This window comes from Gambusia affinis, linkage group LG10 (assembly GCF_019740435.1).
Source record: "Gambusia affinis linkage group LG10, SWU_Gaff_1.0, whole genome shotgun sequence".
Classification (NCBI taxonomy): domain Eukaryota; kingdom Metazoa; phylum Chordata; class Actinopteri; order Cyprinodontiformes; family Poeciliidae; genus Gambusia; species Gambusia affinis.
The window spans coordinates 19979976-19995536 of NC_057877.1; the positions used below are offsets into that span (position 1 = coordinate 19979976).

General features: G+C 38.9%; 1 protein-coding gene across 1 annotated transcript in view; it reads right to left on the reverse strand.

Moving 5' to 3' along the window:
• Positions 1–3217: 3217 nt before the first annotated feature.
• Positions 3218–15561, reverse strand: part of zc3h3 (zinc finger CCCH-type containing 3) — a 56437-nt gene continuing 44093 nt past the window's right edge. Inside the window, exons 9-12 of the mRNA XM_044129879.1 lie at positions 14037–14168; positions 6284–6447; positions 6041–6198; positions 3218–3443 (exon numbers count right to left, since the gene is read on the reverse strand). Of these exons, the coding sequence (XP_043985814.1) occupies positions 3397–3443; positions 6041–6198; positions 6284–6447; positions 14037–14168 (501 nt within the window). The 3' untranslated portion in view covers positions 3218–3396. The remainder of the gene's footprint in view (positions 3444–6040; positions 6199–6283; positions 6448–14036; positions 14169–15561) is intronic.

The window sequence follows — 15561 nt, forward strand, 5'->3', positions numbered from 1 at the left end:
AGTCATGTTTTTGGAGTGTGGGAAGAAGATGGAGTACTCTGAGAGAACAGCAGGTCCTGGGCTGGAATCCAGGCAAAGGCCTTTGTGTGTTCAGTTTGCAAATTCTCACTGTGGAGTCATGGGTTCTCTCTGGGTACTCCAGCTTCCTTGGACAATCCCAAAACATAACTGTTGTCAGGTTAATTGACATCTCTAAATTGCCCATAGGTATGGATATACCTTGTCAGTTCTGTCACTGTGTTGCCTTGTGACATCTACCAACCAAGGTATAGTCACCAATAAATAATTATGAGCCTTCTACAACCCTTCAAAGAGACAACCCAGTAGGCATAAAAATAGTCAACTGAACCCTTCAGATTTAGCTGAGAAAAGTCTAATGTTTATTCTTTTGTAAGTTTCGGCCTTTTCGTGCCTTAAAGAAAAAGCCGACTACAGTGGAGAAAAACAAAAAAACAAAAAACAAAAACAAAAAAATTTCAGAATCCCATGTGAATTATCAGGAGGACATTAGGTCAGGAGTTTGATGAAAGGTTGTGAAGATCCTGTAGGGTGGTATGCTGGTATCTGTCAAGGCACAAGCCAAGTATAGTCAGAAGTGAAAATACTGTAAAGAACAACCGAAAATAAAGCCTGCCGTGAACTACAAGATGCTCTCCAAGTTTTACGACGTTCTGCAAGGTTCAGGGGAAAACCTTCAACTTGCCCTCAGCTGAACAGTTGAACAGCTGAAACTTGGACATAACTAGATGTAACAAGGAATTGATCCCAAACACATAATGATGCACTAACATTAAGCTTCTGGAATAATCTCACCTTCGACCTTTTGAAAACTCATGAATTTTGTTGTAAACCTTTGATCAAAACTACAGTCTTTGAATCCATTCATTCCTAGCTTGGTGAAAATAAACCTTAAGTAGGTAAAGATAAGTAGGAGAAATTGTAAAGAATCCACAGAAGTATTTGAACTCGTAAATCACACACCTTCTGCCAAACCGCCTGTCCAAGACACACACTTACACACCATGAAGGATCACGGTTGACCTTTCTTTTTGTCTGTCCGACTCTGGGCGAACTGATGATTTCTCTCCAGCAGACTCCTTTCCATCTCGTGCGCTTTTACTAAAAATTGAAATATTGATCTTAATTAGAGTTTGCCGAGCTCAGCAGCTCGCGTTGAGGGTTTTAGACACGAGGCAGCAGACATCTGTCTAAGGCACTTACATCTTCAGCGCAGGAGCGGAGCCACGTGGGTGAGGGGGAGGAGGAAGGGAGAGAAACGGGTGGCGAGGAGAGAAGAGTGATGGCTCCCTGTCTCCTGCCTTTTCTAAGGAACATGTCGAGCTCTCCATCTCTGCTTGCTGCTGTCGATACATCTGAGAAAGAAACGAGCTAAAAGTGACACACGCGCGCACATACATACACGACTCCATACTGTCAGAAAGGATTCAACATGGTTTAAAAGTGTATGACAACTGGTTCAAGAACAAAAGTTTTCCCAGTCAGCTGTCTTAAAGATGACAATCCAGATTTTACTAGGCTCAGTGCTTGCCGCAGCCTTGCATCATTCTTAAACAGCCTAAAACGACAAGCCAAAAAAGAGCATTTGTGCTGTTAAGCTGGTTATTGTCACACTGAACTGTGAAATTACCACAAATGCGATAAGTTTTCAGCTACAAAAATGCTTGGGAGTGCATTGTTTAGGTTATTGATAACCTTTTAAATCCCAGACCTGGCATCTAGGATGGTATGCTGACTCAAATTCATGAGGTGGAATGGGAAAAAAAATCTTAATATCTGTCTAAGTAGCAAAGGATTAGCACCACAAACGACTTGTAGAGTCATTCAAAACAGACACGAGGAGTTTATCAGAAAAAAGTTCCTTCTAAGACTCTACAGGCCACATTTAGCATGTTAAATATTAAAATTCATGAAAGCATAGTCACAAATACACTCAACAAATATGTTTTGCTTAAAATGACTGAAGAATAAATTCTCTAAGATGAACATTGCAGAATGATGCAGGTTTGTTAAGATGCATATATTTGTTAAGACCTCATTTCAACTGTCAGACATGATGGGCGGGGGGGGAAAGGTGATGATTTGGGCTTATTTCACAGACACATGACCTGGGTACCTTGCTGCCATTGAGAGGCCCATGAAATCCTCTTGGAAAGTAATCTATAGTCTAATGTGAGGTCGTTTTTCTGACAGGTGAAGCTTGCTCGAACTGGATCATCACCAGGACAATGACCTCAAACACAGCAACTCAATTTTTCTTGCCAAATTTTAGATAAACATGTAATTCAACTCCTTGCAATAAGGAGTCTACACTTTGATTTTAAGTCAGCAAATTGTATTCTTTTACTTTAAAGAAATCATCTATGATTGCGATGATATCCAAACAGGCACTTAGCAACCCACTTCTCCCAAAACAGCTGAAGTACTAAACAAACATAAGATTACAGTAGCAGTCAGCAACTTAGTATTAATACCAAAAGACATCATAAAAGCTTTTCTTTTGAACTGCTAAAAGATATCTCTGAAAAAGTAACCTTAGATAATTTGTTTGTTTTGACCATATCAGCTCCAAATAAGGGCCAAATTAAGAGGTAATAATGTTTCACTTATTCACATTTTGACATCAGTGAAAGTTTTTCTGTAGATGTTTTACTAATGCAGTTTTTATAAGACAGGAGGAAAAGTCGGATTCTTAATTACACTTTGCACAAATGAATTCAAACTTTAATATCTTCATAAAGTTAATTCTAGCATGCTTTCTGTTTCTTTTGTAACTGCAGAACAAGCCAACTGCATTCTTTGCTATTTGGGAACATGTTAACCACCAGTTTTAGAACATCTGTTTAATTTCGTAACGTTTAAGATGCTGTGTAGAGTGTGATATGTTAATCCAGGCTGAATGGGGCTTCGGCGTTGATGGAAATGTGCGACTGCTGTGTATGTCTGGAATATAACTGTAATTTTAACACATGAGGCAGAAGAGAGACAGATTCCAGTCTGCAGCGAGTACCTCCTGCAGCCGGCCGAGGGTGAAGTCACTCTGCGCTCATGTGTCTCCTCTGTGCCGGCTGCTTCTGTCACCACCTCGCCGATGAAAGTTTTCACAACCACGCTCGGATCATGTGACGCTCGCAGCAGGAACCCACAGAGCACCAACCATTAACACTACCACAGAAACATCTAGGAAGGAGCATGAGGCTAAGGTTCATTGTTTTTATTTCCATTTATTTAAAACATACACCGAGGGGCAAAAATCTTCGACTACAAACATTTATTAATGAAAAATATGTTTACACACAAAGAAGATAACATTTTTGGGCCCTGAGTGAAAGGGACTGGGGCTAAAAAAAATCCCAGTTCCGTCAGATATTTCCAGCTTCAGTCTCGCTGGTCTCTCAGTCGGGGTTTGATCTGCAGCTTTCTCTCTGTGGAGGAAAAGTAGTAACAGGAAACAGTTATGAGAGAAGGAGCTTTCGTAAAAAATGAAATGCTGTATTGTGTAACCGCCTCTAATCTAGTTCGCGTTAGATCCTGCTGAAACATTGAGCGATGACGTCTCAAGTGATAAGTAAACGAAGAAGAGAGCAAAATAGTGGCGATGGACGGAGGAGCGTGCAGCAATACATCACGCCTGAACTCGTTTATGCAAAGTGAAGAGCAGCTTGGTTGGCCAAGTTCCACCTTTAATGAGGCTCTGGGTGGTGCAGTGTGTTACTCTGGGAGCACATAGTCATTAGTAATACTTAAGAGCTTAAAGCAGCTGGACTGCAGGAATGGAGGGACAAGCAGGAAAATTGCTGCTCTCTGTGTCTACAATGATCCTCAACTACTGTGCTTAAAAATGGGGGTTAACAGAAACCTGATACTCTAAACCCATGATAAGAACAAGATTCCTTCTGGATGAGAAGTGAAGCACCTTAAAAAAAATAAACAGAAGTTCAATTTCCCTCTATTTATGCACTTACATATGTCATGTCCAAGGTGATGGATCTACATTGATCAGAAGATGAATTAACTTTTATAATCAATAAGTTTGCTTTGGTTTATATATGCTTTATACTCCTCCTTTGGTCAGATGAGATCAAAAACCAGCTCTTTGTCAAAAAGTCAACCCACCAATGTTTAAAAGAAGACAAATATACCCACAAGCACAGAGGTGAAAGCATCAAGTGTTTTTCTGATAATGAACAAGATAACTTGACCACATTAAGAGGTGGTCAAGTTATCTAATATGCATCAAAAATGTTGGAGAAGAGTTTTTCTCCATCAGTACCATTAGGATAAAAAGATCTGAGTTTTTCATGATGACAGCAGCTCAAAGCGTACAGAGGAGGGAACAAAGCAGTGGCTAAAAAGAAGATTAAAGAGTCGACAGCAGAAAAAAAGTTGTGGCAGGAATAAAAGCTCTGAGGTTCTAAGCGGCAGCCAAGAAACAAAGGATTTGGACTACAGTAGCTGCTAAAACATGGCAAACATATCGTTTTAAATCCAACAAGTCTTTTGAAACATCAAAGTTTTCACATAAATTTTTGTTAATTGCTTTTGGTGAGAAGAGAGGAAAATAAGACCAGCTGCACTTTATTTAAAATACATTTAAACATATTTTCTTGAGTTTTGATTAAACAAAAAATGAATACAATTGTCTTTTATTTAAAGTTGTGTCCCAGATATGTATGCATAAAAAATGCAAAAGCAATTGATTTTGTTTTCTTCTAAAGGCAAACATCTGTCCACATTTGCGTCATGCTCTTTTATTTTTTTCAATTTTCAATCAACTGGTATAATTTTTTATCAACTTTTATGATATAATCAGTTTAATTTTGCTGTATCATGATGAATTAAACTGAACAATATTTTCTTGGATCTGAATTGGACTTTAACTTTGCTTTGCAGTAGAATATATTTAATCAAATTGAATTTTGCATCCATTTTGCTGGTCATGAATTGGACCTGTGTCTCTTGTAAAGTTCTGAATGGTGACATTTGTTGTAACTTGTACCCTGGACTGAGCTGGGATTAAAACTATACATTGTATCATGAGAATAATCCCCAATGTGTACATGTTTTTAAAATGATCTGACAGGGTAAATGCTGGCTCTGTTTCTATTTAAAACCTTGTTAAAATAAGTAAGATATCAGTCGAGTTGAGAAGTAAAGACAAAGTCTGAACAGGCCGGCACAGCTGACCAATCAGAGCTGGACATTATCTTCATGTACGTGTTGGTTTCTTCTGGGTTCCTCTCATGTTACAAGCATTCATGTGTTTATTAAATCAAAGTATTAAAATAATAGCTCCTCACAGACTAAACTGCATGTACATGTGGGTGTGTGCCAGTTGGATCCTGGTGAAAGAGGGGGGAGGGGATGAGAGTGATTGGGCCGAAGAGGCCTCTACCCTGATCCTCTATCTGTCAAATCTGTCAACAGAGAGCTGAGCCGAGCCTCGGTCAAGTCCGAAAGCTAAATATTAGTACCTCCATCACACTCTGTTATCTGACTCTGATCATCTTTATCTGTTTGCAGCTCAATCACTTAACCACTTCCTCCATTGCATAAAATAACAGGACGATTTGGATTTGCAGCGTTCCTCCAGGGACGCTGGAGGAACGCTGGATGTATCTATACTGCAGTGTAGATACATGTGACATTTCTTATAAAACATCACATATGAAACTGTTGAGGACAATGACTCTTGTATGCAAGAACTTAACAGAAATGAGTGAATGTTGAGATTTCGACTTAAAATCTCCAAATTTGTCCACTCCACAAAGGTGGAAGTAGTCTCAGTTTCTCACAGGACTTCAAATTTCTTCAGATGAGTAATATTTTGGACTAATACTATGTTGCAGAGTCCAGTTCTGCTTTAGCTTTAATGTTTCTTCCAAACAGTCATAACTGTTTCTCAAACACCCTCTGATACCCAGCTTAACTCTGACGGTGAGTTTAAAATGGATATTAAATATCCAGGTGTTTTATGACCATTCTGTGTGACCATCATTTAAGAAGTTGTGAGGGTTTATACCTTTGACTTGTCTTGGGTCAGCCTGAGGTGAATCCGGTGCATCTGCCTCCTCTGGGGAGCTGGACAGAGAGATGAAGGATGGTAGAGCTAGAGGACCCGCAATAGGTCTTCCTGGAGCTGCCTGAGTGTTCTCTGGCATGACGACGGAAAGATGAGGCCTGCAAGACAGAAAAATAGATTTGCAGAGGCCACAATAAAGAGTACAATGATTGTGAAGAATTAGGCATAAGATGCCTTTCTAACCTCTTCATCGGCTCTTTAGAGCGACTTTTCTTGACTGGAATGGTGGAAGTGCTGCTGGCACTGCGCTTGACCCGCTGGCGGTGCTGCAGTTTGCAGCGAGAGCCTCGTGGACAGGAGCCGGTCTTGGAGAAGTCTGGACACACCAGAGTGTGTTTCTTCTTACACTAATGATCAAAGATACACTCAAAGTTAGGCATTTTCTTTGCTCTCAGAAATTTTCAATTGTTTATTTTTCAGAACTTAGCAAAGCTAGTTTAAATTTCTAAGGTAAAGAAGGGTTACTTTCTTTTTACATTGACAGCTGTAGTTATGGTGAAAGTGCCTTGGACAACACCTGGTTTGCAAACGCAAAATATAAAACTCTTGTAACACCAAATTTATTTTCCTATGTAAGCTTCTTGTGCAAGTTGTTTATTTAAAAAAAATATTTTGAATAATTTAAAATGAGGTTAAAATAATTTGGGTGTAATATCAATCACAATTCAGCAACATGTCACCTTTCCACACAGTCACTTTTATTTAGTATCATGTCATTTATGACTTTGCTGCAAAACAAAATCAGTCATAATCTGAACCTCATGAATAAAAAAAGTATGCATTGGCAGACTTTTATTTTAAACATTCTTCTTACTGACCAGGTTCAATGAACACATCTTCTCACATCAACACTAAACTTCATTTAGTAAGAGACAGAGCATTAAAAAGTATTTTGTTTTTGGCAGGGTTGGCCAAGGTTGCATAGGTGTCTAAAGCAGCATCTGATTTTGGGAGCATCTTACTGTTAAGAACATTAGCAACACTAACAGCGTTTTAATACGGATCTGGAGGAATCTGGGAGAAGAGGCCAAGTTTAATTGGCTGAGCTTAAAAGCAATCACGGATAATGGGTCAGTATTTGATGAGATGTATCTGTGAACAAACCAAGCTGAAACACACAGAAAATATTAAATTCATGGCAGACTATAACTATGTGAAAAAGAAAAAATCAACAAGTTTGCACTTTTACAGTTTAAACCTGCCAATTCCTTTAACTCCTGAAACTAAATTTTAAACAATTAAAAATGTTAAATTAACTTATACTAGAACCATAAACTCAAAAATCATTGTCAATTAACAAATAAAATGTTTTTAGTTTTTTAACTATGATAAAATGCAAGTACTAAAGGGAGTCCCTTGATAATTTGGATGCTCTAAACAGCATCTTAGTTTGCTTGCCCCTTAGGCTAGTTGTTGTTTTTGGAGACACTTCCTGGACTGAACCACAGATTTGTTTGTGACTCAGCAGAATCTGTTGTTATTTAAAAATTACTAAATGAATCAATGACTTGAATAGTTCATTGTGTCTGCAGTTGAGTGTGGGCCCAACAACAACGAAAAAAGCTTCAAATCAATTTAAGTATAAATCTGAACCGCTTTTTCTTCATATTAATCAACATTTTGATTGTGTCCTTCAAAGATTAATTAGGTCCTCCTACTGAAATTATTTGGATATCAAATGTTCAAATCCATTGACACTAAAACAATTTAATTGGTAGTTAACTGCTTTACCGTCATACTATCTTTAAAAGGTATATGTAGAAAAAAAAAAAGCTTATTTTAATACCATTCAGAAAAGGGCTGTGCATGGGAGTGTGAGCGTTCACACACATGTTTGCAACGGCGTGTGTCCGGGTGTGTAATACGGGTGTAAATTGGTAGCTTCATTCTCCACGAGATCTGATCCCTCCCACCTGTCAGAGAAGCTAATTATATTCACTTCGGAGTGCAGGCTGCACAGTGTGTGTGTGCGCCTGTATGTGTGTGTGTGTGCGCCTGTGTGTGTGCGTGTGTGCGCCTGTGTGTGTGTGTAGGGGAGAGATCGATTTTCCAGGAACATTGTGGACTCTGGGTCCACTCCCTCTGGAGAGTTTGGGGCCCCCAGACTGCCATCAGAGCCCCTCTCACCAACCTCACACCCATGTTTCTGCCCCCCTCTGGGAGACAGGGAGGCCATGGATCAGTTCGCTGTCAAATGTTTCTCCGGATCATCTTATAGGCCTGTGGTTTTGACGCAACATTTCACTAAACAAATCATTGCTGCTGCAGGTGTCAGAGATGATAATCGTGCTCTGTTTGGTTCAGACGTCACTACTGAACCCACCGAGGGCTCAGATGTTGCGAATCATTTTATGGCTTTGGCTAAAGACTTTTCTAAAAATAATTTTTAAAATGTACAGATGATATTGTAGTAGACCTAACGGAAGAGGTATATGGTTGCAAACTTCTAAGCCAATCGCAGATCTGTGCAACCAAATCTTGAAATGAGCATCAGCTGCTGAAACATTGTAGCTGCAGGACTGATATGTCACGCCACAAAGAGTTTTTTTATGAGAAGATTCGAGGATCTAAGCTATGTTTATTTTTTGGTAGGCTAAAAAACAATTACAATTCTACCCACTTATTTAAAAAAATAAAACACATTTAAAAATCCTTAAGATTGTTTTATGTAAGTTTGAATTACAAACATGTAATCAGATCTATTGTGTGGCTCTTATTATGAAATATTAACAGCAGCAATCATGATGGTGTAGATTTTTGTTGAAACTTATTTTTCTTATAGAGTCATCAATGTTGTAATAACTGCCATTTTACATTATTTTACATTACATTATTATATTTTTTACTTTCTTCCCACAAACTCCTGGGGGAGCTACTGTGTTTTATTTGTGTCTTCTTCCTGCCATCTCCACCTCTGAATAGCCACCTGTCTCCACCGACTGAGAGTTGAGACGGGAGAAAGGAGATACACATAAAACACATTAGCTCTCCTGGGAATGTATTGGAAAAAAAAAAAAAAAGGTTTCAACAAAGACCTGCACCATTGTGATTAACCTCCAGTAGAACCTGGCTTAATATTTATTTTGTTAGCTAAAAAGCTTCATTTCACCAGCAAAAACAAACAAACAAACAAACAAACCACAACAAAAAAAATGTTAAGAACAATGTCTTACTTACAATGTTGAGTTGAAAGTGCTAAAACAGTCATATATTCTCCAGAGGTACATAATCTTTACAAAGCTGTTAAATCGCATCATTCCTCTCCTAAAGTTGACGCATGTGTTTCTGGCGCTGCTCCTAACTAAACTCACAATTATGCGCAGCCACAAGAGTAGTTCTCTGAGAGCAGATGGCATGTCTGCCGGTCCACTGCGGTGGTTGAAATGTTATTGAAGTTTGCAGTCACGTAAATCACTGACCAAACAACAAATCCAGTCTCCTGTCAATCAAATCCACTGTGTCCAATGGCACGACTACGCTTTGCCTGAAGTGACTACGAAACATGGAAAGATCTGGTAATGGAGATGAGTCTGACTGGGGCAGAACTGGTCGAAGCTGCTCCAGAGGAGAAGTGGCTTCAATAAGAAGGATGCCAACAAGTGAGGCACTGTTGCCTTTGTTGTGTTCTGGTATTTTAAATGTGGAATTATTATCCAGGTTTTTAATAGGTTTTGCATGCCTTATAAATAAAGATTTCTTTTTGTGTGTGGGACTGTGATGGGTTAAACCTGAAGCTGCATGACAAACGGAAAGTGTCTTAGTCCACTATCCACAGCTCCATATATCTTCATTTTCATAAAAAGACAGAGCAAGAGGGACAGAGGAAATGGGAGGAAAAAAGCTAAAGTGAACAGAACATCTTTATTCCACACCAAGTTAACAATTTTCCACTTGATTTAAGGAATGCTGGGATGTCTCTGGGGCCTATTAGAGGGCTCTCTGCTGGGCCAAAACCAGGAAGAGTCAGCAGATTCGCTAAAGAAAAGAGAGAGGGAGTGAAAGAAGCAAGGCATAAAACGAGAAGGAGGGAGGTTGAGAGATGGCGAAGACAGTAAAATAAAAAAGGGACCTCACATGCATTTACAACTCAGGCATTTAGCCAACACTCATTGAGGGCTGTTCACCCAGAGTGGCTGGAACAATAAATGAGCCCAGATTGATACATTATCACATCCACAAGAGTGAAACACAGAAAAATGGGGGTTCATTGTGTCACTGCACCGCAGGCTGTGATCAGAGTCAAATTAGCATCGTCTAAATTCATTGAAATGAATCCATGTTTGATGTAGTCGACGTGTCAGAGCAGAGAACAGAAAGAAAAACTGTTGTGCAGTACCGCTGCCAAAAGTGAAACTCAGCTTTGGTTTTACTGCACTTTCAAAGGATATCAGCAGCACACGGTTTAATTTAGCATTCTTAATGGATTTGGCTGTCAATTACTAAATGCTCCCTTTAAACTCAGTAAAAATAATGATGCTACAATAACAAGCTCATTAGAACTTCCACCAGTTCTGAGCATGATGACATCTTAGGGTTGATCCATTGCTGTCCTGTATCTGAAATCTGAAAGTAGTGGAAAATGGAGTATCGTCAAGAGTAATAAGACAGACAGCAGTCGAGCTGAAAGCCGCTTTCAGAGCAACCTGGCCTTCCCTCACATACCAGCAGAGCCACCGACTGATCACTTCTATGCGACGCTGCAGTAATGTAGTAAGTAATGCAAAAAAAAAAAAAAAAAAGCCCTGACCAAGTACCGAGTGCATATTTAGTACAGTACATGTACATACCTTTTAGTAGGTAAATATTTTTATGTTAAAAATCTCTTTTTTATTAAGCTCATGTAAAATTCTAATTTTCTGGGAAAACAAATGTTGGATTCAACTTAAAATATATATGCCTATTGATTGTCTGTAATAAATCTATATACTATTATTATTTTTAACAAATTATGTAAACAGATGAACCTTTATATTATATTCTTTTATGTTATTAAAGAGTGAGGGGTGTGTATTTTACAGCCACATAGTGCCATTTTATAACACAATCAGGTACCTGTGTTACCTTCAGTTGCTATGAAAATGATGCATATATCAAACATGACATAAAACTCATATGACTTTACATCACGGCCGTATCCTTTAAACAGGTCTCTGTCTCTTTAAAAATCTTGTGCCCCTTCAGCACGTCACCACAACAATGCTCTGTGTGCTGTCCACTGATGAGCTTTACAGCCGTTCTCAGGAGCTCAAAAGACACACAGTTTCACCAGGTGTTAATTGATGCTGCCGCTAGTCTGGTGGATCCGTGTGGGTGGAACATGGGGGAGGGGCGCCTTGTGGAGACTGCAGCTTCAAGGTGGAGTTTTGGTAAACAAGGAAAATGATTAGCATGTTAAGGCACCCCTGAATGGCTGTCACAAAAGACTGAAGGAGTTCTCAAAAATCAAAGTAAGACTACAGATATGTGTTTGATGAGGGAATAACTTTAAAACATGATAAGCTTAAAAAAGTTGATTTTCCATAATACCTACCCTTCAAGATATGTCTTCAGAACATTTATATACAAATATAAAAGCCAGATAAATATAAAAAATACTTTTTATTGCTTATTGAGGAGAACATTACACCTCCTTCCATTCTGTTCTTCAAACAGGAACACAAATGTGACAAGCTGGTTAATTAGTCACATTTGCTGCTTGGGTAAAGCCTGCAGTCAGCTGTTTACCAGAAACAATTCATGTAGTCGCTCGATCATAAAGGCCTGATTGATGAAGTGCATTAAATGGCCAACCTTCTGGACTGGTTTCCGACTTCCTTAACTTTGAAGCTCTGCATTAAAGTTGGTCCTTGCTCTGACCAAGGAGAAATGCTCCTTGGTCAGAGCATTTCTCTGACCAAGGCTCTTCGTCCCTGAGTACTCAGCCTGATTGGGCAGCCAGATCGAGGAAGGTTTTGCAAACTTCTTACATTTCCAAATAATAGAGACTACAGGGATTTATAGGCACACAGAGAATAATTACGCTTTGAAACAATCAGGTCTCATCTCTCTACAGATAATTGCTTAGACTTCATTGTTATACTTTTACTCCAATATAGACTCTGATAACTTATACAGATAAATTAGTTCTGCATTCAGCAGAAATGGACTCCAACCAAGTGGCAGAAACATCTGGATGATGATTAGTGATTTTGAGTGTTACAGCAATGGGTGCAAATACTTATGAACTAAGTATTGTATGTTAGTTTTAAGCAAAACATAAAGCCTAAAACACACCATTTCACTTTCTCACCACAAACTATTTTGCTTAGACTTATTCTGAAACTCAAATCAGTTTCAGAAAAAGCGAAAACCAACAAAATCTGAAAAGAGTGAAGCACAGAATGCTTTCAGGCTGCAATGTACCTAGAAAAAAATAAAAAGCTTTTTTACTCATTTTACTCTGCTTGGAGGAAAAGTGCAAAAACATTATTCTGCTGATTCTCTAAAAAGCACATCAGAGATCTCTGTTAAAGACTATTATATTTGATTTTAAATTATTTAAAATAAAATATAAATTAAACAACCTGAGAGTGGGGAGTGACACTTGATCTGATGTAATCAATAACTCCTGTTTCCAAACATCTTAACAGAAATAAATTTGGCAAAACAAAACTTGAATTAAGGGGACTACATGAGAAAAACTCAGAAACTGTAAAGTAAAAGTAAAATGATTGCAGAAGAGAGTTTAGGGAGATCTGGTCACGATAGAGGATGAGACAAAGCTGGAATGAGGCAGGATGAAAGAGACGGAGGGGGAGAAGGAATGAAGCCGAAGAGCAGACTTAACCCCTGAGCTGCTGCGGTGTCTGCCTGCACGGATCAGAGTGCCATCCTCAGCAGTTTTCCCATCTATAATTACTGCCTGCTATCCATCATGCAGCCGCCAGTGGCTCACAGCGAAGCGCTCCGTAAACACACACACAGAAGCACTCAGGCACAAACACACACAGGGGAAAATCACAGAGCTAAGCACTTCAGCTAATAGAATAAATATTAATATCCCTTTTGTTTTCTATACCCTCATTTCCCCACGCACCATTTAAATGAGGCCTGACAGTGTGAAAAAGCATCTGTTTCACACTCAAAGATGAGCAGTGAGGGAAGACAGAAGAGGGAGACAAAGTGAGGTAAAAGCTTAGGAGGGGGAGGAGCAGAGGGGATGTTTGAGGAGGACAGGGGGGATGCTGTGTGTGTGTGTGGGGGTATGAGAAAGTGTGTGTGAGGGACGGAGTGAGCATCTCCAGTTATGTGTAAGTGGCTTTCTGTTACCCATCAGGCCCTCAATATGTCACTCAGACACTACAGTCATGCCATTATGGACCAGCACCCCTGCAGCTGTTGCTGCCAGTGTGTCTGCGTGTACATGTATGGATGTGTGTGTGGGCGTGTGAGTGTGAGTGTGTGTTGGGAGCGTGTTGGTTACCAAACCACTTGTTTACCTAAGCCTCAGTTTAACTTCAGGGGAACCTTATACATGTTACACAATAAATCTGCATGTTGATGTGAAGAGCACAGCTTAAAGGAAGAACTCTGAGGTAACGTCGGATGTCAAGAAAATCTGAAAATGCAACAAACTTCACCACTTAATTTAACATGAGTTGGCAAAAACAACAACTACAACAATGTATCCAGTATCAGTATCACTTGATGAAAACAAAAATTCAAACAAAAATATTAAAATTCATAAAATGTGTATGCAAGAATATCTCTAGCCAAAGCTGAGCTTTCCAAAAATTATGAGCTATGGATATTTTTATAATCAGTCTTATTTGGCATACCAGGACTCCTTTTGTGGCATGTGGTTATCAATAAATCTGGGCAAAAAAGATCACAAAATTTTGTCAAATAATCATTATCAAGAACTTGGGACATTTTTGTCAATATTAACAGTTTTTACCTTCTCTCCTTCTGGACAGTAGCCTTTGACAAAGTCATCACACACTTCAGCTTTACGAGACACATAAACGTGGCTGTAGGGACAGTCGCTGTTGTTACAGATGCCCTTCAGAAAGTAGGAACACACCGGCATCTGAGGAGATCGGAGATTTGAGGTCAGCAAACTCAAACCGAGACAGGATGAGTTTATCACAAAATTTGAGGTTATTTCATCTTGTCTTGCAAAAGTATTTATACCCTTTCAACTTTTTCTTTTCAAACATGTTGTCATGTTACAGCATCTCTATTAGCTTTACAAAACAGGAGCTGCCTATGTTTTCTTGAAAACTAGTTTCATCTCATTTAGACTAGATAAGACATCAGTTTTTAAGTTCTCAAAAGGATTTAGATCTGGACTTTTACTAGGCAATTCTAACACAAGAACAGCTCTGTAGCTTTGGCTGTATGTTTAAGACATCGTCCAGCTGGAAGATGAGTCTCAAGTTGTTTTGCTGCCTCTAATTGGTTTTCTTCCACGATTACAGTTTATTAAGCTCCATCCATTTTTCCATTGACTCAGTTCTACTTTCCTGTCATTTTATTAAGAAAAAAAAAAACATCTGCAAAGCAAGGTACTGCCGCCCTTGATTTAAAGGTAATTTGCAGTGCCGGTTTTAATCCACAAATAACACTTTCCACATATGCAACACCAAAAAAACAACAACAAAAAATAAACAAAAAGAAAAACGATGTTAATTATTACCTGACTTTCTTCTGCTCACTCTACCCCTTTGTAGAGTGTACAAGTATTAAATGTTCTCCCACATGACCTACGTATCTCTGCAACTCCTCCAAAGATACCATGGGCCTTCTGGCTGCTTCTCTAATTATTGATATCCTTGTTAGTTTAGGTGAACATTCGTGTCTTGATATATTTGCAGTTGTGCTATAATCTTCCCATTTTTGCATGCTAGATTTACCAGTGCTCTATTGATATATTAAAAAGAATTAAATATAAAGCTTGGATAGTTTTATGTAAAAACTGAAAACATTTTTAATGCATATTACATTGTAATAGTCTATCATAGTAATTTTAAGTAAAGTACAAAAAAGTTTGTGGTTGTTACAGGACACTTTTTGCAGGCCAATGTATTTCAAACGTTTTTAACTAAGGGGCACGTGGAAAATAATTTTTTTTATTTAAATGTTTGTCATCTTGGTTGCTGTGATTTGCTAAATAATTTTAATGAACATGGAAGAGGAACATTGACATGGAGACTGAGAAACCAGAACCATCGAGGATGAGATTAAATGACTGTAAACACACATGCTGTTCTGAAGCCACGCCACTGTCCGGTTCTCTTCAGAGGAATCCCGTGCGGCAGCCAATCTGTCACACTGAGCAGCTAAATGACCTTAATTGCAGCTGACAGGAGCAGCGGGAAAGTGGATGTGCATCTTGACAGCATGTGTGTCTGTGTGCAGAGAGATGTCCTGTTTGACATGCAGGGGGGAGCCTGCTCTAAATTTACCACAGAGAGAGTTCA